General features: G+C 37.5%; 2 protein-coding genes and 1 long non-coding RNA gene across 37 annotated transcripts in view; 2 read left to right on the forward strand and 1 right to left on the reverse strand.

Moving 5' to 3' along the window:
* The first annotated feature begins 1061 nt into the window (after positions 1-1061).
* Positions 1062-4356, forward strand: CAS (calcium sensing receptor). Of its 4 annotated transcripts, none has more exons than XR_016049231.1 (6): positions 1062-1386; positions 1521-1754; positions 2772-2976; positions 3088-3229; positions 3333-3633; positions 3852-4356. XR_016049231.1 is itself a non-coding variant. In XM_006858184.4 (6 exons), the coding sequence occupies exons 1-6, from the start codon at positions 1174-1176 to the stop codon at positions 4108-4110; spliced, it is 1185 nt and encodes a 394-aa protein (XP_006858246.1). In that variant the 5' UTR covers positions 1062-1173; the 3' UTR covers positions 4111-4356. The 4 variants fall into 4 exon arrangements, 1 of the variants encoding a protein (XP_006858246.1); XR_016049230.1 differs by having other exon boundaries at positions 3333-3487; XR_016049229.1 differs by having other exon boundaries at positions 3356-3633.
* A 777-nt stretch (positions 4357-5133) lies between these two features.
* Positions 5134-6618, forward strand: LOC148783117 (uncharacterized). The gene is made up of 2 exons (XR_016049232.1): positions 5134-5607; positions 5942-6618. It is a non-coding gene; the product is annotated as an uncharacterized LOC148783117 (long non-coding RNA).
* Positions 6619-9882: 3264 nt separating this feature from the next.
* Positions 9883-26046, reverse strand: part of LOC18448109 (exosome complex component RRP45A) — a 39182-nt gene continuing 23018 nt past the window's right edge. For 3 of the 32 annotated variants that reach the window (XM_011630176.3, XM_088858103.1, XM_088858102.1), the window contains 10 exons: positions 21975-22140; positions 21529-21738; positions 18982-19077; positions 18777-18891; positions 18438-18518; positions 18140-18328; positions 17604-17902; positions 17422-17483; positions 10960-11225; positions 9883-10530 (listed from right to left, as the gene is read on the reverse strand). In XM_011630176.3, the coding sequence (XP_011628478.1) occupies positions 11002-11225; positions 17422-17483; positions 17604-17902; positions 18140-18328; positions 18438-18518; positions 18777-18891; positions 18982-19077; positions 21529-21738; positions 21975-22111 (1413 nt within the window). In that variant the 5' untranslated portion in view covers positions 22112-22140 and the 3' untranslated portion in view covers positions 9883-10530; positions 10960-11001. Of the gene's footprint in view, positions 10531-10701; positions 11226-11420; positions 11469-11617; positions 11682-11730; positions 12529-14166; positions 16617-17421; positions 17484-17603; positions 17903-18139; positions 18329-18437; positions 18519-18618; positions 18692-18776; positions 18892-18981; positions 19078-21528; positions 21739-21974; positions 22141-26046 lie in introns of those variants that run through there. The other 29 variants (XM_088858104.1, XM_088858105.1, XR_016049237.1 and 26 more) reach the window with 28 other exon arrangements.

Genomic DNA, 26046 nt, shown 5'->3' on the forward strand with positions numbered 1-26046 from the left:
ATCAAAATCAAAGAAATAAAATGTATTCTACATGTTCTTTTTATTTTCTGGATGATAAAAGCCAGGGAATTGGAGACTGACTCGGGTACCTGATAGGTTCGGCAATGCTGGTTTAAAGAAAGAAAATCATGAAAATAGCCTAATAAAGTTATAGGAGTTTGTGAATGGATGGCATATCCTTAATTTTGGGCCCATGCTGTGGCTCCTTTGCTCGGCCTAGGGCTAGTAATGGGTTAGGCCACCCTATGCCTAGTCTGCATAGGGCCAGCTCAAGCTTGGCTTACTACCCATGACTAGGCTAAAGAGGCTCTGGCCAGTCCCCTGCATTAGCTATATCGGGCCCAATGGGTTGGGCCGGGTTAAATAAAATCAAAAAATTAAAACAAAAGATAGAAAAATAAGGCTGGGCTGGCCCTGGCTTAGGCCCAACTCTGTCTTGCCCTCAAGCACCTGGCACTCAGACATATGTGGTCCAAGCCTTGGTCTTTTAGAAATAGGCTGAACGGGCCGGGCTGGTACATCCGGTCAATTGCCACCCTTAGCTTGGCTCAATAATGGTTTATTGGATAGAGAATTCATAGCTCCTCTTGAGAAAGCTCAGATGATATAAATAAAATAAGAAAAATTGTTTCATGCGGGTTGGACTGCATTTTTAGATATGCGATCCAAAAAATATAAAGTTTTCATCTTAACGATGGATGCAATTAAGTGTTCCATCTAAAAACAATATAAATTAATAGTCCAAATGTTTTTTTATTAAAATTAGTATTTTTAATTTTAATTTTTTGTATTTGTTTATGTTCATGATCACCATGTTCGAGATTAGGTGTCCTTAAAATTTAAGTAAAAAAATTGGTCTAAAAAATAAATTTACTAATAATCCCGCATTTCTACATGTACGGGCTTGGTCGCATAGAACCTGGATCCATAGAATAACAGACAAACTTTTGCGTGGTGTGATCGTATGGCCTCCAAGCTTCATCCCAGCCACCACCAATCACATTACATCATTATTTTCATCCTCTCTCTCTATACATCATTATTTTTTTATTTCTCTCTCTACAGTACACTGCGTGTAGTACAACACAATCCTCATCCCTCCCAGGCTCCCGCCATACATTACAGTAGTGGTGGTGGTGGTGGTGGTGGGTGAGTCAGGTGCCGCCGCAACCCATGGCCGCTAATTTGGGCGGCCTGCCAGGCCTTGGATGCGCAGCGACGCTGTCTAAGACACTATCACACAAGGCTCCTCCAACATCGAGCGTTGTTGCCCAAACCAAACGCATTAAGCCCAAAATGATCCCCGCATTGGCAGGTGCTCTCTCCTTCTTCACTCCATCTGCTTATGCCCTCCCCAAGGACCAGATCCTCACCACCCTCACCAAGGTTTGTTGCACTTCTCTCTCTCTCTCTCTCTCTCTCTCTCTCTCTCTCTCAGGTTCAATTCAATTTGTCTCTCCTCTCCAAATGGAAAAACCCCTTCAAGCCTCTCTCTGCAATGCTTGTGTTGGGTTTTGTAGGTGGAGAGTGCGGTGGAGGGGGCACAAGAGGCAGCTGTGGGCGCGGTGGACGCATTGGGAAGGGTGGTGGAGGCAACAAAGCCTAGTGTGGTTGCTGCTGCCCCTCTCGTCCAAAAGGCTGCGGACCAGGCAGGCCGCATCCTCGGACCTGCAGGCTCTGCCCTGTCCAAGCAGGCCGAGGACGCCCTGCGAGCCCTCGGTTTCGACCCCCAACCTGCGGTCACCACAGCCAAGGTATTTTGTGTATCCATGGTAAATTGTCTAATCTGTCATCGATTTGGGGGTTGTCGAATTTTAGTCTTCTGAATTCCAGTGGTTTTCTAGATACCTTTTCATCATGCCTCACAATGAGAATTCATTGACTTCATTGGTGAACAGAAGATCGGTTTACTGATTTCTTTGTTTTCTTTGAGTCCATGTATCCTTTGGAAATTTATGAGGAGCTTCCTTATAACTGAAGTCTCCATGGTATTCACCCGAAAAAATTTCTCTACGGTTTTCAAAACCTCACAAAAAAAAGGTCTCCATGGAAGATTTTCTTCGTCTTCCTATACAATTCATGTGAACATTGTGAAATGCTAAGTTTTTTTGCTATCGGTATTTCGAGACTCGACCGAGCCCACTCGGAGGCCAGTTTTATTCGAGTTGGCTGTACCGATTTTTATATGGTACATGTATGCCATTATGTTACCTATGTGCCATGAATGCTGTTTTGGATAGCATATGCGCATGCTTTTCAAAGTGACTGGTTCGATTACAACGAGCCCAGTTTTTTAAGCGTACAAAAGCAGATGACCCAACCAGAATGACATCCAATGCCCAATGTTCAAGTTACACAGGTTAAAACTATTGGCCTTTTAGACTATTTTGTTACACTAAAAAACAAATTAAGTCGTGGGAATTGAACCCACAGGCTCTCGTAGCACAACATACAAAGGCAGATGATCCAACCAATACGATGCTAAAGTGAGGAAGGTTATAATATCTTTGTTTTTTTTTTTTTCTAAAGTGAACATGACTTAGCCGAGTCGTTTTTCAAAACATTGGTTGCTATTGCATGTATGAGTTGAAATTTAAAAAGCAAACTGGTTTCTTCAATTATCTTATGCTTTCTTAAACTTCTCTCACTCTCTGCAATTTTCTTGAGATTTTTCTCCCAAAGATTTTCCAAGAAACGCCAAAACACTCTAGAGAACCTCGCCTATAAGTTCCTGATCCCCAACAACCGTCACAATGTTTGATTGATAACAGAGTCTAGTCAATACTGCTGGAGAAGCAGTAAAGCAGGCCTCAAAAGCAATCGAATGGGCAAAACCCATTGCCTCCACAGCTATTGATACGGTGTCTTCATCCGACCCGAGCGTGATTCTTGTGGCGGCTGGAGGTGCTTTCCTTGCTTACCTTCTCTTGCCGCCCACATGGTCTGCCATCTCCTATAGTCTTCGAGGTTACAAGGGTATGCCATGTTTCCTTCACATTTCTACACCTTTTCCAACAAGCTTGACCATGAAATTTTGGAGAAGAAACCAATTCTCTTTCGAAATGTTCTTTTGTTTCCATGGAACAGGGGAGCTAACTCCTGCTCAAACACTGGACTCAATCAGTAATGGGAATTATCTGTTGATTGATATTCGACCGGAGAAGGAAAAGAGCAAAGCTGGAGTGCCTCGCTTGCCTTCGAGTGCTAAGAACAAGTTGATATCGATACCGTGAGTGGTTCTCATCTTTTTTGTTCCATCTGGTTTGGACATCATAGTTTATGATTTGTTTATTGACTCCTTTACATTTTCCTTGTTTTTTTTTTTTGTTAAGTCTGTTTATTGGTTTCTCTTCAGATCTGAAGATCTCCCCAGCAAGATAAGGGGTCTCGTCCGAAATGTGAAGAAGCTGGAGGCCGAGATAGTGGCTCTGAAGATCTCATATCTCAAGAGAGTGAACCAAGGATCCAACATCGTGATCATGGACTCGTGGGTTCTTTCCCCTGTTCCTGGTTATCTTCACCATTGCTCATTACTAGATTTTGCATTTCAGTGTTCTCATTGAGATCTAGGATTCAAAGTTTGGGCTTTGGTTGCTGAAATTTGGTGCTCGGACTAAAGTTTACCATTACAAAGTATGAGACATGTTTGATCAGAATTGCACAATTTCATTTTCCACAACCTAAAAGTATTTTCTTGAAATGAACTGAAGACAATTCTGACTAATATCAAGGGATTTTGAATTGGCATTAGCTGAAATTTGAAAGGGTTTTAAGATAGAAACGGGATGGTTTTGAATTGAAAGCCTGATCCCACTTTGCGAAACTGAACACTCTCCTGATTCTCTGCATAGGTACGCTGACGTGGGAAAGATAGTGGCAAGAGCCCTTACTGGCCTTGGATTCAAGAACTGTTGGGTCATGGTAGACGGATTCTCGGGGAGCAAAGGGTGGTTGCAAGGCCGCCTCGGAACTGAGTCATACAATGTAACATTTGCCGAGGTTCTCTCTGCTTCAAGAGTCATTCCAGCAGCAGTGAGACGGTTTGGAACAACCAGTGGTAGCTCACGAACACCTTCACAAAAGCGTCTACCAGGTGGTGTCGATGACTAAGAAAATATCCTTCACTGGTTAGTGAAAGAAAAGAATCCACCTTCTGAAAGAGTTGGTGTGGCTATCTTCAACATGTAATTTAAGCAGTAGGTTTAGTCTGCATCTCTTCGGCATTGTCTGCTCTGTCATGGTGTTTTTTTCATTCTTTTAAGTTGCATTTTCACTGTATTATGCTGTTCTGTTGTGTCTTTTTACAGTTTTGAGTTGGAATCAGCGTACACCATTAAGCATGTAAACTTCAGAACCTATTTTCGTGCTTTCCTTATTCACATCAGAAAATCCACGAGCACCGTGCAGAACTAGGAACAGACCACAAATACTCAGATCCCACTAAAGATCGTAGTCAGATAATTCTGAATTGGCCGATCGAACAAGAAATGAGTGTTTGAAATTCAACAAAAATGAAAGCAAACCCTAATAACATAAGGGGCCGTTTGAATCTATGGAAAAGATTACCTAGAAAATCCTTTGAAATGTATTTCTTGAAAAACATATTTCCTATAAAATAGATTTCTGCATTTTGGATTGTAGATGCTACATGGATGTATAACATTCTCATGGCTTTTTTTATGTACTTTTTTCCATCTAATGCTTTTGATTGTATTATTATTATAAGGAAAAAAATGTATATAAGGTTGCAACCTTATATTATATAAGTAAGATGCACTTCAAAAATCCAGTAGAACAGAGTGTTTTGAAGTTAGAAAGCCTCCCAATTGATTATCTCAATATCGAGATATATGAGTATAAAAAAGAAAAAAATTTGAAGTCCTAAAAATAGTGCTTTCGGTAACAAGTTATATTTTCAAGATTTTTAAGTATTTATAAATCTGTTTGATCTCCACCGTATTTAAAGTTTTAATTTCATTATTAGAGTTTGACATAAATTCTCTAACCATAGTAAAGTTTTTGACACCAGAACTATATCTTTTGACAAAATTTTGATGCCCACCTATAAGGTGGGTGGTGCATTCTACCATTGACGCCACACTACATCAAATTTGGACCCCGTTATTCATTGCTTGTGGTCTTGTTCTTTGGATAATCCTCCTGGCTGTGGTTATGTGGACCATTTGGAAAGAGAGGAATCTTCGAACCTTTGAGGGCAAGAGTAGAAACCAAAGTCAGATCCTCACAAGTTGCAGTTGGTAATTTAATTGGGGTCTGGCTTTTGGGCCTTTCCGCTCAATCCTGAAGGAGACCTTCTTCACCCACTTCAAGAACCTTCCTCTTTTCAGAAGAAGAAAACCTTCTCAATATGCTCAATTGTTGTGCGTGGTTCAAATTCGACTTTGATGGCAGCCTTAAGGTCCAAGAGGGTTTAGCGGGATTTGGTGCCTCCTTCGTGACGCCGATGGCTTGGTAGTTTGGCAATTTCAGGGGAGGTCGCATTTAAGTGACATCAATGAGATCGAATTAAGGGCCCTGAAAGAAGGGGTGCTCAAGCTGCCACCTCATATCACTCGACTCATCATTGAAGAGGATTCTCATCTCCTGGTGAAGATTCAGTGCATTTGGGTTCTAAATTTTGTTTTTTTTTTTTTTTTAATTTCACAACTTTATTGAACTAAAATGTAATTACATAGTCCGAAATAAAAACAAAAAGAAAAGAGAAACCTCCTTTTGACAAGAGTCTATCACTACATAAGCCTCCCTGTAAATATAAAAAAAAAAATAGAAAGAGAGAAGAGATCCAAAATCTGCAGCAATAAAGTCTTGAAGTCTCATAAAAACAATTGTTCTTTTTTACACCACAAAATTACATTAAAAGAATCACCCTCAATAATGAATTCAATCCTATACCTTAAACTTTATTGTTTTGGTTTTGCAGCAAGGAGGTTGTCTTTAATCATTTCTAGAGAGAACGAAATTCGTAGGCAGACCGCCTTGCCAACGAGGGAGCCCTGCTATGATGTGTTTTTCTCTTTTCTATTACTTTCTTTCGGTTTTGATGCAACTCTTCATTTACTTAAGTTAATGAAAAATATAACTACTTACTGTTCATAAAAAAATAAAATAAAATAAAAAAAAACAAGAAGAAGAAGAAAGAAGTGGTCACTTTATACAAACCTCACCTTTGTTATAATGTTTTATTATTATTATTAAATTTGAGATGGTTTGGCTCTCTAAAAATTTTGAGATAATTTATCTCTAAAATTTGATACAGTTTATCTCTAAAATTTTAATATTTTTTCTCTTTAAAACTTAAAATTTGAGATATTTTGTCTCTTAAAATTTTGATATAGCTTCTCTATCTAAGAATTTCATGTACTTTCTCTCTCTAAAATTTGATATAGTTTCTCTCCCTCTAAAATTTTGAGATAATTTCTCTCTCTAAAACTTAAAATATGAGAAATTTTCTTCCTAAAAATTTTGAGATAGCTTTTGTCTCTAAAATTTTTAAGGTAATTTCTTTCTCTAAAATTTAAAATTTTAGATAGTTTCTCTCTCTAAAAATTTAGAAATAGTTTCTCTCTCTAAAAATTCTCAATCACTCTCTCTCTAAAACTTAAAAATTGAGATAGTTTCTCTCTTTAAAATTTTGAGATAGTTCTCTATCTAAAATTTTTGAGATACTTTCTCTATAAAAAAATTACAAGTACTTGCTATCTCTAAAACTTAAAATTTGAGATAGTTTCTCTCTTAAAATTTGAAATAGTCTATCTCTTTAAAAGTTTTAAGATAGTTTCTCTCTCTAAATATTTTCGGGTACTCTTTCTCTGAATTTAAAATTTGAGATAGTTTATCTATCTAAAACTTAAAACTTGAGATAGTTTTTTGTTAAAAAAATTGAGATAGTTTCTCTCCTTGAAAATTTTATAAAACTTAAAATTTGAGATAGTTTCTCTTTTAAAAAAAAAGAAAAAGTTTATATAAAGTTGCAACCTTAAAATGTAGAACTACAAATGCACCTCAAAAATCCATTGGAAAATGTTGGTTTAATATCGCAAAACCCTCAAATTGATCATCTTGACATCGAGATGAATGACTATGAAAAAAAAAAGGATTTTGAGTCTAAAAAATGGTGCATCTTACAACACATTATCTAGACTATTCATTTTCAAGATTTTCATATATTTATAGATCTACTTGTTTTTAATCATTTTTGGAGTTTAAAACTTTATAATTAGATATGAAAATAGATTTTGAGATAATCTTAAGAATATTTTGCATCAAAATTACATGTTACGATAAAATTTGAATGTGCACCTTAAATAGATTGTTTAAGGTTGCTACCTCATGAAACCACACCCTAAAAAAAATTAGATAGTTTCTTTCTAAAACTAAATTGATAGTTTCTCTCACGAAATTTTTTTGATTGTTTCTCATTGTAATTTTTTTTTAGGTATTTTCTCTTTAAAATTTAAAATTTAAAATTTAAAATTTGAGACAATTTATCTCCCTAAGGCTTAAAATTTAGATAGTTTCTCTCTCTTGAAATTTTCAGGTGCTTTCTCTCTATAAAACTTAAATTTTGAGCTAGTTTATCTCTCTAAGAATTTATAAGTACTCTCTATAAAACTGAAAATTTGAGATAGTTTTACTAAAACTAAAATTTTGATAGTTTCTCTAAAAAAAAATTTAAGTACTTTCTCTCTCTAAAACTTAAAATTTAAAATAATTTCTATTTTTAAAAAATTTGAGATAATTTCTCTCTCTGAAAATTTTGTAGATACATCTCTCTCTTTAAAACTTAAAACTTAAAATACTTTATATCTATAAAAATGTTGAGAGTTCCTGTCTCTAAAAAATGTTAGGCAGTTTATCTCTCTAAAATTAGATAATAGATATAGTTTCTTTTTCTAAAATTTTAATATAATTTCTCTCTAAAACTTAAAATTTGAGGTAGTTTCTCTCTCTAATTCATGGGGGTGTTTTGGTGTATTTTATAAGTTGTTGTCTCTGTAATTGGGAAATCTGGCTGGAAATCAATTGAGGGTAATGGCAAGGGTACAATTTCTTTAGTTTATGCTTCAAATGAGGAAAATAATTTATGATAGAAATACTTTTTTGTCCCAAAATTTTGATCCAAATGCCATAAATATGCCATCTCCATAGAAAAACATGTCTAAAAATGTATTTCCAGATATCCAAACGGCTCCTAAGATTTACCAAGTTTACCCAAAATACGTATCCACTGCTTAGAAAATTGCAATCCACTAGCAATGAATATTACAATTTTTTCATATAATAAATTTCTATTTAAATATCAACAAAAACCGTATTGATTTTGTCTTCTAAATCCACTAACCTAACTAAAAATCTTTTTTGTTTTTTTTGGTGGAAATCTATCAAAATACTCATTAGGGATAAATTATTCAACATTCTGCCTATTTGCAACTATTCTAACTGCACTTTGTGGGTATTTTGAAATCAAATCAAAAGGTATTGGTAAGATGTTAAACTGTTCATTTCTCATGAGTAATTTGATGAAACTTGCGGTTTGCATAGAGCCTATGGTTTTAAACAATCAAATTAAAACCTACCTTCAAATAGTATCGTAAAATGTAGTTTCAATATTGAAAATCTTTGTGATTGCCTTAAAATATATTTTCATATCTATTTATAAAGTTTAAAGCTTCAAAAATAGTGTATCATCAATATATCTACAAAAACTTGAAAATCTTGAAAATTAACGATCCAAAAATGAGTTACAAAATACACTATTTCCAAAACTTGCAATCCATTTTTTTCTCATCTTCATGCTTCTTGATGTCGAGATGATCAATTTGAAGATATCCGGGCATCAAAACAATCCTCTTCTAGTGAGATTTTTGAAACAGGCTCAAATTCGATTGTTTAGAGCGTCGGCTCTATATAAACTTTTCCCTTTGATAAATTTCCCTTTTTTTATAAAGATAAATAATATATACCCTTATAAAGCCTCTTAGCCAATGTCTAGGTTCCCAGTTGTACCGAGTTCCCCTCCCCCACTAGCTCAAATGCCTTGAAGATGTCACATTATAGACACATGGATGGTGGCATCTATATTTACCCACCAACAAGCTTCTTTTTTCAACCATGTTTACCTCCGACAACCAATACAATCAATTTTTCTTCTTTAGCGGCTCTGATTGCTCGGTGATTGGGCTTTTGTTTCCAGTACAGATATTCTTTTAGAGTAATACCTAACTCTGCCATAGGCACAACTTACTATCTTTTGTTTGGTCTTGGACTTCTTGCCTTGGTTTTGTCCTTTTCTTTTCTACTTCAGGAAAGAAATGCATCTTGTTTTTTTTGTTTTTAGACTAGCTCTTAACAAGGTTTACTAGAATGAAATTCTATAAACAATTTAGATTCCATGAATATTCATCTTTCTTTTCCCCTTCTTCTATTCCGCATCCATTAAGTTCACTAACAATAAGTTGTAACTTGTATACCCAATCAAATATTGGTTTATTTTCAGTAAATTTAAAATCCAAGTATTTTAAAATTAGAAACCTTTTGTTACTTGATTCTTCCATTTGATATTTAGCCTTCAATACGTTCCAATTCTCCTTCGCAAATGCACCGAGGCATATATTGTATATTGTTTAGGCAAGGACATTGAGGATATGACCGAGTCATCCCCATCCACTTATGGTAAATTTTTGTTGGCTCTTCATGCTATCCCTCACTAGGTAGAGGATTTCTGACATTTAGTCAGTAATAAGATAAGATACCTTGGTGTTTTCAAATAAAACAGCAGTTTTTAGTCGCCTTTTGAAGTAGATCCTCACCCATATCCAGCAATCCTCAACCACATCCAGCCCTGCGATGCCCTAGTTCATAAGCTTGATAGATACATCGTGGATTCTATCATTTTACCCAGAATATTGTATTCACATTTGTTCTTGAATTATATGAAACATAAGATCGAAAACTTATCTTACCTGCACAATAGCCTGAGTATAACAAGATCTAGAACATTAGAGTAGCTTTTCTTTAGAGAGAAAGTGGAGAAAAGTATTATCTAGCTGAACTCTACCTCGAAAGAGAGATTCAAGAGCACTATATGGAGAGAACATGAGTACTTCCAATATATTTGTAACTGAAGATGACATGGCCAGTCATTGCAACTGATTGTAGATGGATTGTGGCTCTATTCTCTATTCCATACCTTCAAAGTCACCTCTTCAGTTCTAAAGCCAAATTGGTCGCACAAAGTCCTTCACATCACAACGTGCAATGTCGTCGACATCTGACGCACATGCAACAAGCTACGACACGTGACATGTCTTGTATGACATACACAATGCTGTCCAACTCATGCTGCGATGGCCAATATGCAACAACTTACGCATCGCCGATACCAATCTTGCAACGTTGCAATGCTACACCAGTCGAGCGACATTCTTGACACCCAAATACTTGTCCATTTCTCCAAAAAGAAATTGACCGCGTGCACAACCCGCATCCATACATGAACTAATGACACCTCTGAAAAGTACAAAGTGTGCGTCAAGAACCTTTGCACGTTGTACACGTCGTGCACTTCGCATAGATCTCTCTTCTTTGTTCCATAAACATAAAGAAAGCAAACTTGGACAAAGAATTATTACCACTTCAAAACAGCACGTCATAAAACCATAGCAAATGAAGATACTATTCTGACATAACACAATGCTTTTCATTGGAAAAAATACGAGACAAAAACTACAAAATCCAGGGTATGATACAAAACCCCATAAAGGGAACCGCTTTGCTAAAAACAAAGATTGATAGAGGCATCAGGTTTTTTGCTTGCTCAATTTTGCAAGTGAAGAAGAAAAACAATGGGGGCTAGAAAAAAAATGCACCCACTGCTCAGTCAAATTTTCTAGACTAAGAGACCAGGGCAATAGTCTCTCTTTAGAAATAAGTGCGTACCCGGAGGCAAGTTGCTTTTATAACGCCATCCAGGAGCATTATCTACTCCCCAACCATAGTTGAAGCTACTTTCTTCTTCTTTCTGGACTTAACTTTCACAGCATCTTTAAGACTCTTTTTCTGGTTTACCTGTTGCACTGAAGCAGACATTTCCTTGGTATGAGAATCATCAACAGTCGCCTCCACAGAAGGTTTCTCTAACTTGGATTCATTAGGCCTTTCCAAGGCAACTGTATCTTTCTTCTCTGCTTCCATTGCACGCGGTGCTGAAATTTTCACAGGTATCACAATTACACAGCAAAAAATTGCAAAAAGTACGATAAGTGACCAGTGATTACATGGATTACTAAATCCACTTAAATAATGAAAGGAGAATATGGATGTCATTGAATCCATCATGGAATTACAAGCACAGCAGATAGCATCACAACTGAATGGAACTTGTACATTACATCACTAACCACAACAGACTGGAGCAATTTCAGTGTTTTAAAATGCGGGATGCGGCCCTGATGCAGGTGCATAGCGATAATGCGATCAATAAATGTAAAAAAATTCTAAAAAATCTGAAAAAATAAGTTAATGCATAGAAAAAATATGAAGGTGATATATGTGATAGTAGATATTTTAGTTTAATGCTTAACTTCAAAACTATTACCTGTCGGAGATTCTGTATCCAGTTATGCACTATCCCCTGATAGAAACTAGAAACTTGAAACCAGCTTCATAAAGCATTCAACAATCAACAACCATCAGCACAAATTTGCACCATAAGCACAACCATCAACAACCATAAGCACAAAATAATGATATTACAAAATACAAATCAAAAGTCAAGCTCAAGAAGAGTTAATAGTTAATAACTTAATACAATCATCCATTTTGAGAGTCAATTTTGAAATTTGAACTTCATTTTTTCAAATATCAATCAGACAAGTCATCTTGAGAGTCGTCATGCGCATCATCAATATCATCCTCAACGGCCTCCATGTATTCTTTTTCATCGGTCTCCTCTGAGGCAGCTTCCTCCTCAACCTCTTAAGCTAATGTGCGAGTGCGACTAGACCCAACAGCTCCTCTACTCCTTTGTGCTCTAGTGTTAGGTCGATCTTCTTCATTAGCCCCTGTTGCTAGCTCGACATCAAGCCATGTAAAATCCTCACCCACAAACACATGCTCTTGTCTTGGATCCATGGTCCACTCACTTATGGAATCACCATCAGTTTCATATAATTGAATAAGGTTGAGCTTCGTGCGATTTTCATACCTCTCCCTAAGCCGCTCGTTATACCGCACATAAACCAAATCATTCAACTTTTTCTGCTCCAACCTATTTCTTTTTTTTGTATGGAGCTGTGGTAGAAATTTGAAATAAGATAAATTAGATTTTAGATTAGAAAATTGAAATTCAAGAAATAAGGATTAAGGAATAAGGACTAAAGGACTTACATGCTCAAATGCACTCCAATTGCGCTCACAACCAAATGAACTACATGTGAGATTCAACACTCGAATAGCGAGACGTTGTAGATTTGGTGTCTCATTTCCATATAATGCCCACCAGTGCAGCTGTATAATATTTTATAATTTAGAATATAGTTAAAAATTAAGGGTATAAAATAAACAATGGAACTATACATAAAGTAAAAGACAAGTAAGATTATTTTTGGGCTTTTGCCCTTTACCTGGATCTGAAGTGTCCCTATTTGAGTGGCAATATCTCTCCCAAAGTTTCCCAAGGCTAACTTGAACTTAATCAATTCATAGCTCTGGATCTCATCCTGGATATCTTTGTCTGGCACCAACCTCTACAGCACATCTAAGAACCCACCATTTATTACACGATCTGACTCAATGGATGGGTGCTTGTAGTGAAAAGAAGCGTTTAGAAAATATCCGGCTGAATGGAGGTGCCTGTGAAGCTAGGTATCCCATCTCCTATCAATAATTTCAAGTATAGCCTTGCGAATATTTTCATTATCCTTTAAAACATCTTTTATTTCAGTTCTTACCCTAGTCATTGCCTCATGTATGTCACCAATGTCGAGCTTCGCATCACCATCAACCAGTCGAAACACTCTCACTAAAGGGCAAGCCACCTCCAATGCAAGAATTATTTGACTCCAAAAAGATGTATTCAAAATAATTTTTTCAATCTTTTTCCCATCCTTATGCTTTGACCATTTGCTTTGACTCCATTGCTCTGAAGCAAACATGGTCCTCAAGGCACTTTTTTGCTTGGCTAGGCTTCGAAGAGTGAGAAATGGCGTGGCAAATCTAGTGATACCCGGTCTCACTAATTCTCTCTTCTTTGTAAAAAACCTCATCATGCTTAGGACTATAGTACGATTGTAAATAAATCCAACATAGCTCTTGAAATCACCCCACTAAATAAAGATGTTGTACCCATTTCCTTAAGCATAAGATTAACACAGTGAGTTGCGCAAGGAGTCCAAAACATATGCTTCCTTTTCAAAGTCAAGAAATGCCCAGCTGCAGCATAGTTGGCACCATTATCAGTGATAATTTGTACCACATTTTGCTCCCCAACAAAATCGACAATCTCATCCATCAAGCCACATAAGTATGTACCATCATGTGTGACTTGTCTGATGCATCAATAGACTTAACAAAAAAAGTACATGTTGGGCAGTTAACCAAAAAATTAATAGATGCCCTTGATTTCCCATTGGACCAACCATTACACATAATAATCGCCCCATATTTCTCCCACCCTTCTCTCTGAGAAATCAAAATTTTATTCACATCAAATACAACATCCTTCAACAAGGGCTCCCTAACCTCATGTAGTGAAGGAGGAATAAGTCCTGGGCCATATTGCCCAATTGCCTGGACCATACATGCAAAACTATTCAGAGCTATAGTATTAAAAAGAACGCCGACCATGAAAATCAACTTTGCAATCCACTTACATACCGACTTCCTTTGTTCTTTCTTATATTTATTTTCAATTGTGGTTTGTTTGTTTTATTCTCTCTCCTGAACCACAATTTCGGGGCTAAGGATGAAAAAAGAATCCATTGGCCCCTTAGAGAGAGGTGTTCTTCTCTCAGCACTACCACCAATATTTATAACCCTCTCTCGTGAGGTTGGAGTATGAGTACCCCTTTGCCTCATAGCAACTTCAGACATATCATCATCATCATCATCAACATCATCAAATAATTGCATATGATCAAGTAATTCCTTTCTTTCTTCTTTTTTTTTTCTCTTTATCTTTTTTCAATCTAAGCAAATATTCTCTAATCTCTTTTTTTATATCATCTGTAGCTTGTGGGCATGCTCTTACATTCCCAGAAATTCCAGCTAAATGCTCTTTTTGTCGAAAAATACCACCCATATAAGTATTTCCACAGAGCAAGCATATCACACAATTTCTATCTTTCGGATTTTTTAGTTTAGCATATTTTCAAGCCGGATCCTTGTTAGTAAAAGATTGGGAAGAAGACATTGCCCCCAAAAATAAGTATAACCGTATTATTGTACAAGAAGGAATAAAAAGTTACCGACTCTGTGTAGTGCATGATTTCTTCACAGCCTCTGAAACCCCCAATTATTTGTCACAAATTCACCTTAACATCCCCAAATCAACAATCAAAAGCATCAAATGAACATCCAAGTATCAAACAACCGCCAAATCAAAGATTTGAATGAAAATAAAATTTTCGCCAAATTTCGAAAAAAAAAAATTTCCCTCGATTTGATGCAAAAAAAGCCACAAAAGTGGCTGAAAATCTTCATTTAGGGGGGATAATAACCCCCCAAACAGTTTCCCTAATCTTTGGAAGTTCAAAAAGACCATTTTGCCTCTCCCCGAGGAGCAAAATCGATAAATTTTTCTGCGTAAACAGATGCGGGACATGCGGCCATGATGCAGCCTGAAGCAGCGCATATGCGGTCGCATCTATCCAAAGCGCATATGTGCCAGTTTGCGATGTGGATGCAAGCACATCCCGCATGATGCGGCCGCATTTTAAAACACTGAGCAATTTCATTTTCTTCTTAAATAATTAATGGCTTGAAAGCAAATTTCCCTTGTATAATGATATGCTCATTTCATTGAAGAAGATTCAGCCTATGCCTTACCCTCCATAAGCTCCTAGAAAACTATAATTTACTTGGTTAGGTCTACCAATCCAACCTATGCCTTGCCATCCTTGATATCTTAGGGCAATGTAAAGTGGTATAGTAAATCCACATTGAAAATTTCTCTTTCGCTAAATTCCACATTGCTAATCATGACTTGAAATGCTCTACAAAACAAGTAAAAGGCTTCCAAAAATGCACTAGTAAGTTCGGTTATGATATCTGATCCAGTTTGAATACAACTTTGCAGGGCAAGAAAATACATATCATTATATTAACTCTTTTATTTCATACTGCTGGAAAGGTTAGCCCAGTTCGATCGAAACAGAGGCATACAAATCATCATCATTATCAGGCATACAAATGTGGAAGTTCATTGATATAATTTGTGCAATGGCCGCAAAGTCGTTCTCCAAATCTAAAATCCCTCTTCGGATGCATAGGCAAGCTAGGTTAGTATTCTCTAGTTTTCAGATATCCATTGCTTGATATTTGAAGTGCCATATACCATTCCACATAATCTGCAGAGACCTCATCACTAATCAGCCAAAAGAAGTTTCTGCAGATTGCATCACCCTCATTGGAATGGGCAATCCTAAGGATTACAAAGGATTACCATCCCAAATGGAAGGGAGAGTGCAACTTCCTTGTTGAAAGGAAAGTTCTACTCTTCTATTTATTAATGTTGTTTCGTAAATGAGGATATCAAACGTTCAACCCCAGAATACCCCAAGAAAAAGCAAATATCAGAGTCAGCCGGCACTGGCTAATGACTCCCTTGTCCATTTTTGTCCACATCTTGCAACAAAATAATCAGATTTATGATGCATTGAGCCAAGGATGTCATGTATGTTCATAAAGGTCTATAGATCATATAAAATGTCTTCTTTTGTCAATGCATATGACAATAAGTATTTGACTTACTGCTTACTGTCAGCTGTGAACATCGGAACCAGCCCCAGGCTGGGGCTTTAACCACAACCTCATGTGCCAGATTATAAATTCCTTTGCAAAAGTACCTCTACAGCTATGATAAAAATCTAGGGGATGGTGGGCCCTTGTGTCTGTCATGAGTAGGATAGCAATAATAAGTGTGTAAAAATCTTTAGTGAGGACAGAGAGCAATGAGAGAGACATGTCAATATCTCATCACCATATTTCTCCATGACATGAAAAAAGAATACCCACTCACAGCAATCAACTGCCTTAGACACGTCTAGTTGCATATTAATATTTATTGTTACATCATCTGTCAATGCATCTCGGGTTTCATGAGCTAGGCCTTAAGGCCCATCATTTGTGATAACTAAGGCACCTTGTTCTTGAGATGTGATGTTGGGGAGGATGTTCTAAATCTATCAACCAGAAGGACAGTAGTGGTTCTTGTGAGAAGCTTGAATAGGATGACAAGAAATTGAGTCAATCTAACAGGGCCATTTTATTGAGGAACAAGACAGGTGAATGATGCCTTACCAACCATAAGAAGAATAAGTTCTCTCATAAATCTGTGTACAGTGGAAGTGGTAACCACGTAAAAATGGGTCAAATTCCTGGGAAAATTCAAAGAAACTGGTGAAATGACAGAATATAAAATTCATTCTCATTAACTAAAACATGAGGGACTACAATAAAAGACACAGCATGGACTAGTCCCATAACTGTCACCATCTTGTGATGGGAATGATATGCAGCCAATATATTAGCCAGTATATCTGATTAAAGTGATAGATTTTTGAAGCTTGGTTTTAGAAAGAGTTTTGATAACAAGAAACAAAATTCCTTCTTATCGTTAATGAATATTATCCCTCAAGTAATATTTCTCATAAACAATTCATGTTTCCAAGTTTATTTTTTTACACGTGGATCCTACACCAATAGGGGAGTTATGAACCTCAGCGTCCTGTCTCTATGGAAAAGTTTGGATTTCCAGCATTGCTAAGTCAAGAGTGTGCCATGCAAACTCTCAGTTTCAACATTAACTCATTCCATATGTAAGTTCCTAAGCTACTCTGATCTTTGTTTGTAACAGTGGATGCTCTCCGTAAACTCAATTTCTCAATTCATTTGAATCACAATACATGTATCACACACCACGACTCGGCTTCATCCAAAATACATAAATTTCTATCTTATAAATCAAAAGAAGCAGCATATCAAGTTTGGATCCCAAAAATGGTATTCACATTCAATTTTCTCCATGTCTATATTAATCAGGGTTCCTCAAAGAATAATGACAAGAAAATCTCTAATCAACAACAAGTGGCTGCCCATGGTTCACAGAAGTAATAAAACACAACATATAAGAGAGCAAGAAAGTCACATGCTTTTCTGTAAAGTCAGAGAGCAAGGAAGTACCGGACAATGCTACAGAACTTGTACATGTGCTTAACGAGGTAATCCCTTTCCCATAAGGATGCCTACACATGAGTGCAAACCAAGTTTGAAGGATGACAAACATGCCTTGACATTAACATACAGGAAACATGGATAACTTCTATTAAAATGCTAAATAGTGCCAACATGATACATGAGCATACCAACTTGAAGGACGACCAGTAAAAAGATTAACACTCTTCATTTTTCCATGGATCTCATCAACTTGTTGAAATGAATTATTTTCACCTCTAGTGTTGCTATTTTCAAGATCAGTGTCACTCTCAACTTCTTCCTGATTCATGGGATCCTTGCTCTGTATTTTGAATCCATCTATCTTTTTCTGAGTGACATCAACAACCTGCTTGCTCATTTTGATGTCTGCTCCACAGGCAGCTTGGGCACTTGAAGATGAGTGACGCCTGATTTTTCTTTGAGCTCTTTCCAAATCATATGCTTCTACCTGCGAATGCTCGAAAAGAAACCAACTAATTTTATGTGTTCATCATATCGGCTAATGGTGAAAACACATCCAGGCCCAATTTTTGCTCACCGTGATCTTTCATATGGAGAATAAGATCTCAAATTCTCAATAAATTAGATCTCACTGTGTTCTCCAGAATAAACACTAAAGGGTAGAAATGGAGAAACAAGAAAAGCCACACCCAATCAAAAGCACGAGGTCGCACTACAAACTCACCGCCTTTTTTATTTTATCAGTAATATCAGTTGCTTTTTGAGAAGCAAGCCGCAAACAGCGCATGATTTCGCTCTGTTTAACACCTTGTCCTCCAGGCTTTTGGATAGCACAAACATCCTCGTTTGTGTTCATTGTTACTGTCATCCTTCCTCCCATTATAATTTCTTCCTTGTATGTTGGGTCTATGACCTGCACAGTACTTTGATATAAATAAAAGCAACTCCTACCAGTAGACAAAGCTAATTTTATAAAGCATTATAAAGATGGTATGTGAATGGCCAGGATGCATGGTCCATACCAAAATTTCCCCATCATCGAAAAAGGCAAAGGTTACTGCTATAGGAAGATGGTGGACAATTAGAGGAATAGGTTCTCTCACCTGCCCAATGTAAGATTTAAATGAAAAATATATTAATCAAATTTTTCCAGAAACTTTAGATTGACGTATTCTCTTATCAATAGAAGTGTGCAGAACCTACTTTAAACCGAATTCAAATAGAGTTCATTGGTTACTTCAGAAGATTGCAATTAAGAACCTACGTATAAACTACAAGAAACTGTTAGCCTATATACATGACAAGGTAAATGGGTTTTCCCTAAAAACTCGCTACAAAAACAATTGCAGCCAAGAGAAAACCTCAGGTTGGTGTATTATCACGCTCTGAGTATCTTCTCCACCTAAACTACATTCAGGCCTTCGAAATGTCAACAGTGCAGCTACGGCAGCAATGTTAGCTGCATCAACAAGATTCCTGAAGCATAAATTAGCATCAGATTGATCAGAAATCAAGACCATCAAAAAAGCAAACAGTGCTATGAAGATATTGGACTTCAAAACATACCCTCCATTATCCAGAATATGAAGGTCAACACGAATTGCCCAAACCAATTTCCCAGCTAGAACACAGAGTGATTCCATATCAACTGCTCTACTTTCCCTGTTTCCACACATAAAAACTAGATATAATTCTTTGTTTTTTTTTTGGAGAAATATTTACTGGTATTAAGAGCTAGGAATGAGCATACAAAAAATGAACCCTTAATCGTATGTCACCAAAATGGTGAGTTAGATACAAAATTTCCATACATTCTCGTTGTGATAAAGATCAAGATTATGACTCTGTACAAAAAATCAGTGGGACCCACTCCAGAAGGTGCTGCTGCTCCCTCTTTTGCAAGGGTGTTGGCCAGGGAATCAGCTTCTCGGTAAATGTGGGTCCAGGAAATGCGAATCTGGCTGAAGATGTCGAAGATCTCATCGAAAGTGCGGGCCAGCCTCCAAGGGTGAGCGGCAGAGCCCGAAGCCCATGAGATAATAGTTTTAGTGTCTCCTTCAATGGCAATTTAGTTGCCCAACTCAGATCTATATGCCCTTAGGCATTCGAGTAAAGCATTGGCCTCAGCTGCAGTAGTATCAATAAATCCTATGTGTTTGGAGAATAGAGCAGATGATGAAGCCGAAATGGTCTCCGAACAGCCCTCCAACCCCGGCTGGTCCTGGGTTTCCAAGGAAGCAGCCGTCAAAGTTTAATTTAATCCAGCCCGGTTCTAGAGGTCTCCAAAGCGAGGCCCGAGCAACCCTCAGGGTGGTGGATTGGCATAGCAATTGCCAATTTGACCAAAAGTCCGAAGTGGAATAAGCTTTGAACCGCTTGTGGTTCTTGATCCAAAAGATGACCATGGTTATAATTTTAGCCTTAAGACTCACTGCTGAAGTACTTTCGCCTCTAAATATTCTATGGTCTCGCTCAAACCAGATAGACAACAATGTGGCAAAGACTGTAACCCTCCATAGCATCACCCCTAGTTTAGGCTACAGGAGGAATTGAGAAAGGTTGAAAAGGCCTGGGACAGACTAGGGGGTGACCCAAACCCAGCCAAAGAGTTGGATTTTCCCCCAAAGGTATTCAGCGACAGTTCAATGGAGGTAGAGATGTGCATTCGTCTCCTCGGCGCTTAGGCACATGGGGCATCGATTGGGTAGGGGTATTCCATGCTTTTCTAGTTGATCCACAGTAAGCACCCATTGATAAACGGTCAGCCGGTTGAAAACTTGCATCTTTGGTGGAATAAAAGTCAACCATGCTTTGGCCGATCAGGGGACCGCCTGAAGGGGATTGCGAAATGACACTGAAACCAAGTAGTATGAGGATACTTTGAATCTGCCCAAGGAATTGGGTGTCCAAATGAGTATGTCTGCGCCTATGAGATGAAGATAGATGGAATGCATTAGGGCTTCAAGTTGGAGGAAGGACTCCCATTTGCATGGTGCATCTGAAAAAGGGAGTCCAAGAGCAACTGTGGTTGGATTGGGGAAAGTAGTCGAGGACTGAAGCTACTCTATTAGTGGCAAGAAGGAAGAGGTCGGGAAAAGAGTCCCTCAAGGTAGTGTGGCCAATCCAAATATCAGACCAATAAAGTGTTTGACTGCCAGCCAGTTCTAGGGAGGAATCTTGCATAAGCTGTGAAGAGGTCATAGCAGCGAAGAATGGAACGCCAGAAACCAGAGGAGAGGCTATTAGCATGGCATGGGGGCAGCCATCTAGAGGGGTCGATGCATTATTTACTATATAGAACATCCTGCCAGAGGTGACCCTCTAGTGTGAAAAGGCACCACCACCATTTGGATAGAAGTGCAGTATTAGAGTCTCTTATGCTCCGGATGCCCAAACCACCTGACCCTTTCATCCTGCACACCTTGTCCCGAGCAACTAGATGATCTGTTCGTTGTGCCATCCCCCGACCAAAGAAAATTCCTCATTAACTGTTCTAGGCAGGCAGCTATCAAGGCCGGGATGTAGAAGAGGGACATTTGATATATGGGAACATTCGATAGAGTTGCCTTAATGAGTGTTACTCTCACAGCTAAAGAGAGATAACAGCCCTTCCATCGAGCAAATTTGCGATTGAACTTATCGAAAATGTGTCCCCATAGGTTTTTTTTGGGCAAGATTGTGCAAGCTGGGTAGTGTGTTGGGTGTCAATGGCCACCCCCATCATCTTGGTTGTTCAAGTTCACTTCAAATTCTTTTTTCTTTTGGCTAAACTTGATATAGCTCTAAGGGCATTTCAGGTCACATGCTAACAAGGTTCTCAACTTACATTCTGCAAAATCAATAGGGCCTTTATCAAATGAACAACATATTGGCCAAATGCAGTTTGAAAAAATGGTGGATCCGAGTGACAGGCCAACCTACTACTCAAATTCTTTCCATTCAACTTTAATGGAATATATAGAAATCAAGCTATTGATAACATGACAATAAGCACCTCAACAAAAGCTACAGAGGGAGAAAAAAACCTAGTCTGAAAAAATTGAATGATAACTAAACTCATCAAGTAAAAACACAAAAAACTCAAAACCCATAGAAAAAAGAACTGACTTTTACCTCAAGCCACGGTCTATTATGCGTCCCAATTCCACTGCAGCTTCTCCTGGGCGCCCTGGCTCAAATGAAGGATCAGCCATGGGAGAAAACTCAGTGAATATCGAAAATGTGCCTTCATTGGGTCGATCTCGATAAGGTTGGACTAACTGCGCAGTCACAAACCCCATAACATGAGTTTGCCCAAGCTGCACCTCTGCTGTACCATCATCGCTGCATAGCCAAGAAATATTTCCTTAGTTGTTACTAAAAAGGTTAACAGAAGAACACCAAGCTTATTTAGTATGTGAGAGTAAAGAATTTCCTTAACCAAAAAAGAAAAACCTACACAAGAAAGAAATCAATATACATTCATAAAATGAAATAAAAAAAAAAATGTTATCATGACTCCTGCAAGCTGTAATTTCTATCATCCTGCATTTGCAATTACAATATTAGAATATACATGCCTCCCGAACTTCAGAGATAGTCGACGATAGTCAAATGGGCGGCGTCCATCAACTCTGTGGTCTGAAAGTAAAGCATTTTCAATGAACTTCTTCTCATTGACACTCATGCGCCAGATGTTTGCTAATCTTTGCTCCATATCTAGTTTAATTGTGTATTATGCATGACCTACCAAAAATAGGGCATAAGATTGATTCATTTTTCTGAATTATCTTCAAAAAACTCAAGAAAACCATGCGGATAACTTGATCAATAGTTTCTACAATATGATGCGAAGCAAAGAAAATTTTAAATGCAAAGTAACTAATTTTTAGAGAAAATCATCAGCACAGCATGTCCAAAGCCACCAATGCTACCACTTCCTCCAGAAACACAGTTTAAATCCTAGTTTATGCAAAACAGCAAAGATAAAACAAATTCTAGGTCAAAACCTTATGAGAAACTATGGATTCTTGATCAAAGAAATCATATTTTAGGAGGCTAGACAACTTAAAACTTCAGTAGATTGTTAGGATAAAAATCTGATGTTACATGAATTGCGTTCAATGCTTAACCAACTACCCAAAAATAACTGTTATATTCAAAATAGATCCTTGATATTCTAGGTTTATTCTTTAAAAAAACACACTTTGGGTGGCTTTTCAATATTTTGACTTGTTTAGGCTTTTAGTCACACTAAGTATGAATATCAATATAATTGAAACTGCCACAGGTTTTATCTCATCCAACCTACAACTTGAGCTAAACTTTTCCTAGGTGCAATAATGCTCAAGCAATTTGTGTTGGAACTAAAAGGAATAAGCTTTATTTTATTTGACGGATAGAACTGTCATTTAACTTTTGTTTAGTCCTTATTCTTATGTCTCAAAATAAGGGCCATATTATCCATAAATTGTAATTAGGGTTATTAATGTTAAAAGAGAGGGTAGAGGTCACAAGTGACCCCTAAGTAGGGTTGGCAATGGAATTGTACCCGACCCAGGACCCGGCGGGTATACCCCAACTGGACCGGGTATGGGTCCAAATTTGGACCCACGGGGACAGGTCCAGGTCCAAAAATATATACATGAAATTTTCGGATGCGGGTACGGGTATGGCTGAACCCACCCCGAACCCGTTTAATTTATGTTAATACAAATTATAACGTAAATTATATATAATATATTTATAACAAAATCGAAAACCCTAAAACCTATATCGATTTCTTTATTTTCCCCCAAACCCTAAGTGGACTGCCATGCCGCCCCTGCCTCTACATCTCCTGTGGCGGTCAACGGTCTCTCTGCTGGTCTCACTACCGCCGGTAACTGATAAGAGCTCTCTCACTCTCTGGGTTACTTTCTTTCTCTCTCTCTCTCAATCTCTCTCTGTCCCTGTTTTCTCAAATCTCTTCGTTAAATGTTTTTTCTCTAATATCTCTCTTTCTATTTCGAATCAAAATATGTGCTCTCTCTATTTCTCAATGTGTTCTCTATCTCTCCCTTTTTTTCTCTAATCTCCCTCTCCCTGTTTTCTCTAATCTCTCTCTCTCTCTCATGTGAATCTCAAAGGGGACGCAAGGTATTTGCTGGTGCAAAACCCACTCAAGATTTTCTGTCATTCTATAACGAAGAATCGTTCGAGAACACAGGGCCCAAAGCTTCTCAAGGTATGTGCCCTTATCTGCTTTGATTTACACCATTCTCTTTTGTAATCTTAAGAGCCCTTAATTTTTTTTCTCTCTAACTTTTTTTTCCATTCTTATTTTTCTAAATTAGTATCTCTTTTCTTAGGAAAATTCGTCTGCTTTTCCTTGACATTGTGTGTTAGAATATCTCTTTCTTTGGAAAATTCGTAAATCTTTATTTGTAGTCCCTTATGCAACTGTTAAATGTGTGTTTGTGTCAGTGTATCAAAAAGCGCTAGGCGGGCAGGCCGCCTAGCGCCTAGGCAGGCAACCAGAACTTGGGCAGATGCCTAGTAGAAAAAAATACCAAATTACCAAATACCATATTCCAAGTTGAAAAATAAAAAAAGATAGATGTCGAGAAGAGAATTTTGATAATCCATATTGTTAAAACAGTAAACTGTAAAGCCATACAAGTGTAAGATATAAAAGTCAACACTCAAACACAACAAAAATATACAAAAATTTAGAAAATATACAGTCTAACAAAAGTCAACACTCATGACTCAACACAACAGTCAACACTCATGACTCAACACAACAGTCAACACTCAACACTCAGAACCAAGAGACTCAGAACCAAGAGGCAAGAGTCGTCAGTCGTCATCATCATCAGAAGGAATACCAATAGGACAAGCCTGATCATATACATTAGAGTCGAGGCCATCATCATCAAAGTCATCTCCTTCTCAATATAACGCTCATCCTCCTCTGTTTCTTCTGAATCTTCCCCTTCCTCCTCATCTTCTTCTACCTTCCTCTACAAGTATGTGCAGTCTGTGCAGATGAGGCCCTAGGAGTCTTGGCTGCTCTACCCTTTTCTTTGTGCTTCTCTGAACGCAAATATTGTATAAAGTCCTCCCTGGTAACCTCAGAAACATTTTCACACGGGGCAACATCCCCCTTAATACCGGCAAGGAGCTTTTTAAACCGGCAAATGCCCCCATTAGTATCATTTCCACAATAATTACATTTAATATGATTTTTATCACTTAGATTCGGGTTATAACCATGCTTCTAACGCAGATCACCACTCCGACTAGAACCTTGAGAAGATACTTCAATAGAACAAGGCTTATTTTCAACATTTTCTGGTTCTTCTAAATTCAGAAGATGTTTAATCTCATCCCAAACTGCTTCAGGAACCTTTGTACAAGAAGCATCATTACATCTAACTGCAAGGTGTTTTTTGAATCGGCTATTACACCCATTGGTAACTTTTTCACAAAAATTACACCTTATACAATTTTTATCATTTGGTTTTGGGTTGTACCCATACTTCCAACCTGGATCACTTCTTCTAAAAGCAGCAGAAATAGATCTATGACAAGGATTTTGTTCATGTTTTTATTTCCAGAACTCATATATTACTTAATCTCCTCTCTAATAGCTTCAAGAACATTTTTACAAGGGGCAATATCCCCCTTAATACCGGTAAGATGTTTCATATATTGCTTAATCTCCTCTCTAATAGCTTCAAGAACATTTTTACAAGGGGCAACATCCCCCTTAATACGAGCAAGATGTTTCTTAAACAGGTTTATGTATCCTTTTGTATCTCTTTCAAAAAAATTGCATCTAACACAATTTTTGTCATTTAGATTCAGGTTGTATCCATATTTCCAACCCGGATCTCCACTCCGACTAACTCCTGAAGAAGACATCTCAAAATAAAACAATCAATCTAAAAATAAAGTTTTGCACTTACTTTGATTGCTCGAACTCCGAACTTTGAGACACTTCGATCTAATGAAATGTAGTTTTTGGATGTTTCTTTCCCTCTAAAAGGGGTTCTTGTGGGTTTAGGTTTCAAATGAACCTAAATCCCCTCCTTTTAACCTTTTCTATAACTTAAAAAAAAAATCAAAACAAAAAACAAAAAAAAACATTTCCACCTCTGGGCGGGGCGCAAGCCCTAAGCAGCCGCCCAAGGCTGGGCGCTGGGCGGCCGCCTAGGCGGGTTTCGTACCGCCTAGAGACCACCGCCCAGTTTGGCCGCCTAGGCCTGGGCTTCTGAACCGCCTAAGCGTTGAGCGGCATTTTTTTTAACAATGGTTTGTGTTAAGAGAGAGAGTGTATTTCTGCTGATTCTTTTTTTATTTGTTGTTGAGTTCTTTGATGCTAATTTTTTGTTGCATTAAGAAGCTTTACTCCATTTTCTGTGTATTGTTTCTCCTTTTCGGCTATTTTTTTTTGTTTAATTGCATTATATTTTGAATTTTTAATTTTGGATATGCTTTGTCTCTCTATATAGTAATTGGGTTACTGTTTTTCGGTCTTTTGCATCAGTCCAGGACATTACTTGGTATTGGGTATCTCATAATTCAAGCATGGAATGCTTATTTGTGGGAAATAATGGAATGCTTGTTTTATGCTTACAATGTAAGCTACAAAATGAATATGTTTAT

This window comes from Amborella trichopoda, chromosome 2 (genome assembly GCF_054954075.1).
Source record: "Amborella trichopoda isolate Santa Cruz 75 chromosome 2, AtrichopodaSantaCruz75HAP2 v2.0, whole genome shotgun sequence".
Taxonomy (NCBI): Eukaryota; Viridiplantae; Streptophyta; class Magnoliopsida; order Amborellales; family Amborellaceae; genus Amborella; species Amborella trichopoda.

Coding starts and splice junctions, on each gene's coding strand:
- CAS (XM_006858184.4), top strand. CDS start 1,174: ATGGCCGCTAATTTGGGCGGCCTGCCAGGCCTTGGATGCGCAGCGACG. Junction 2,977..3,087: donor TAGTCTTCGAGGTTACAAGG/GTATGCCATGTT, acceptor TCCATGGAACAG/GGGAGCTAACTCCTGCTCAA. Junction 3,488..3,851: donor AACATCGTGATCATGGACTC/GTGGGTTCTTTC, acceptor TTCTCTGCATAG/GTACGCTGACGTGGGAAAGA.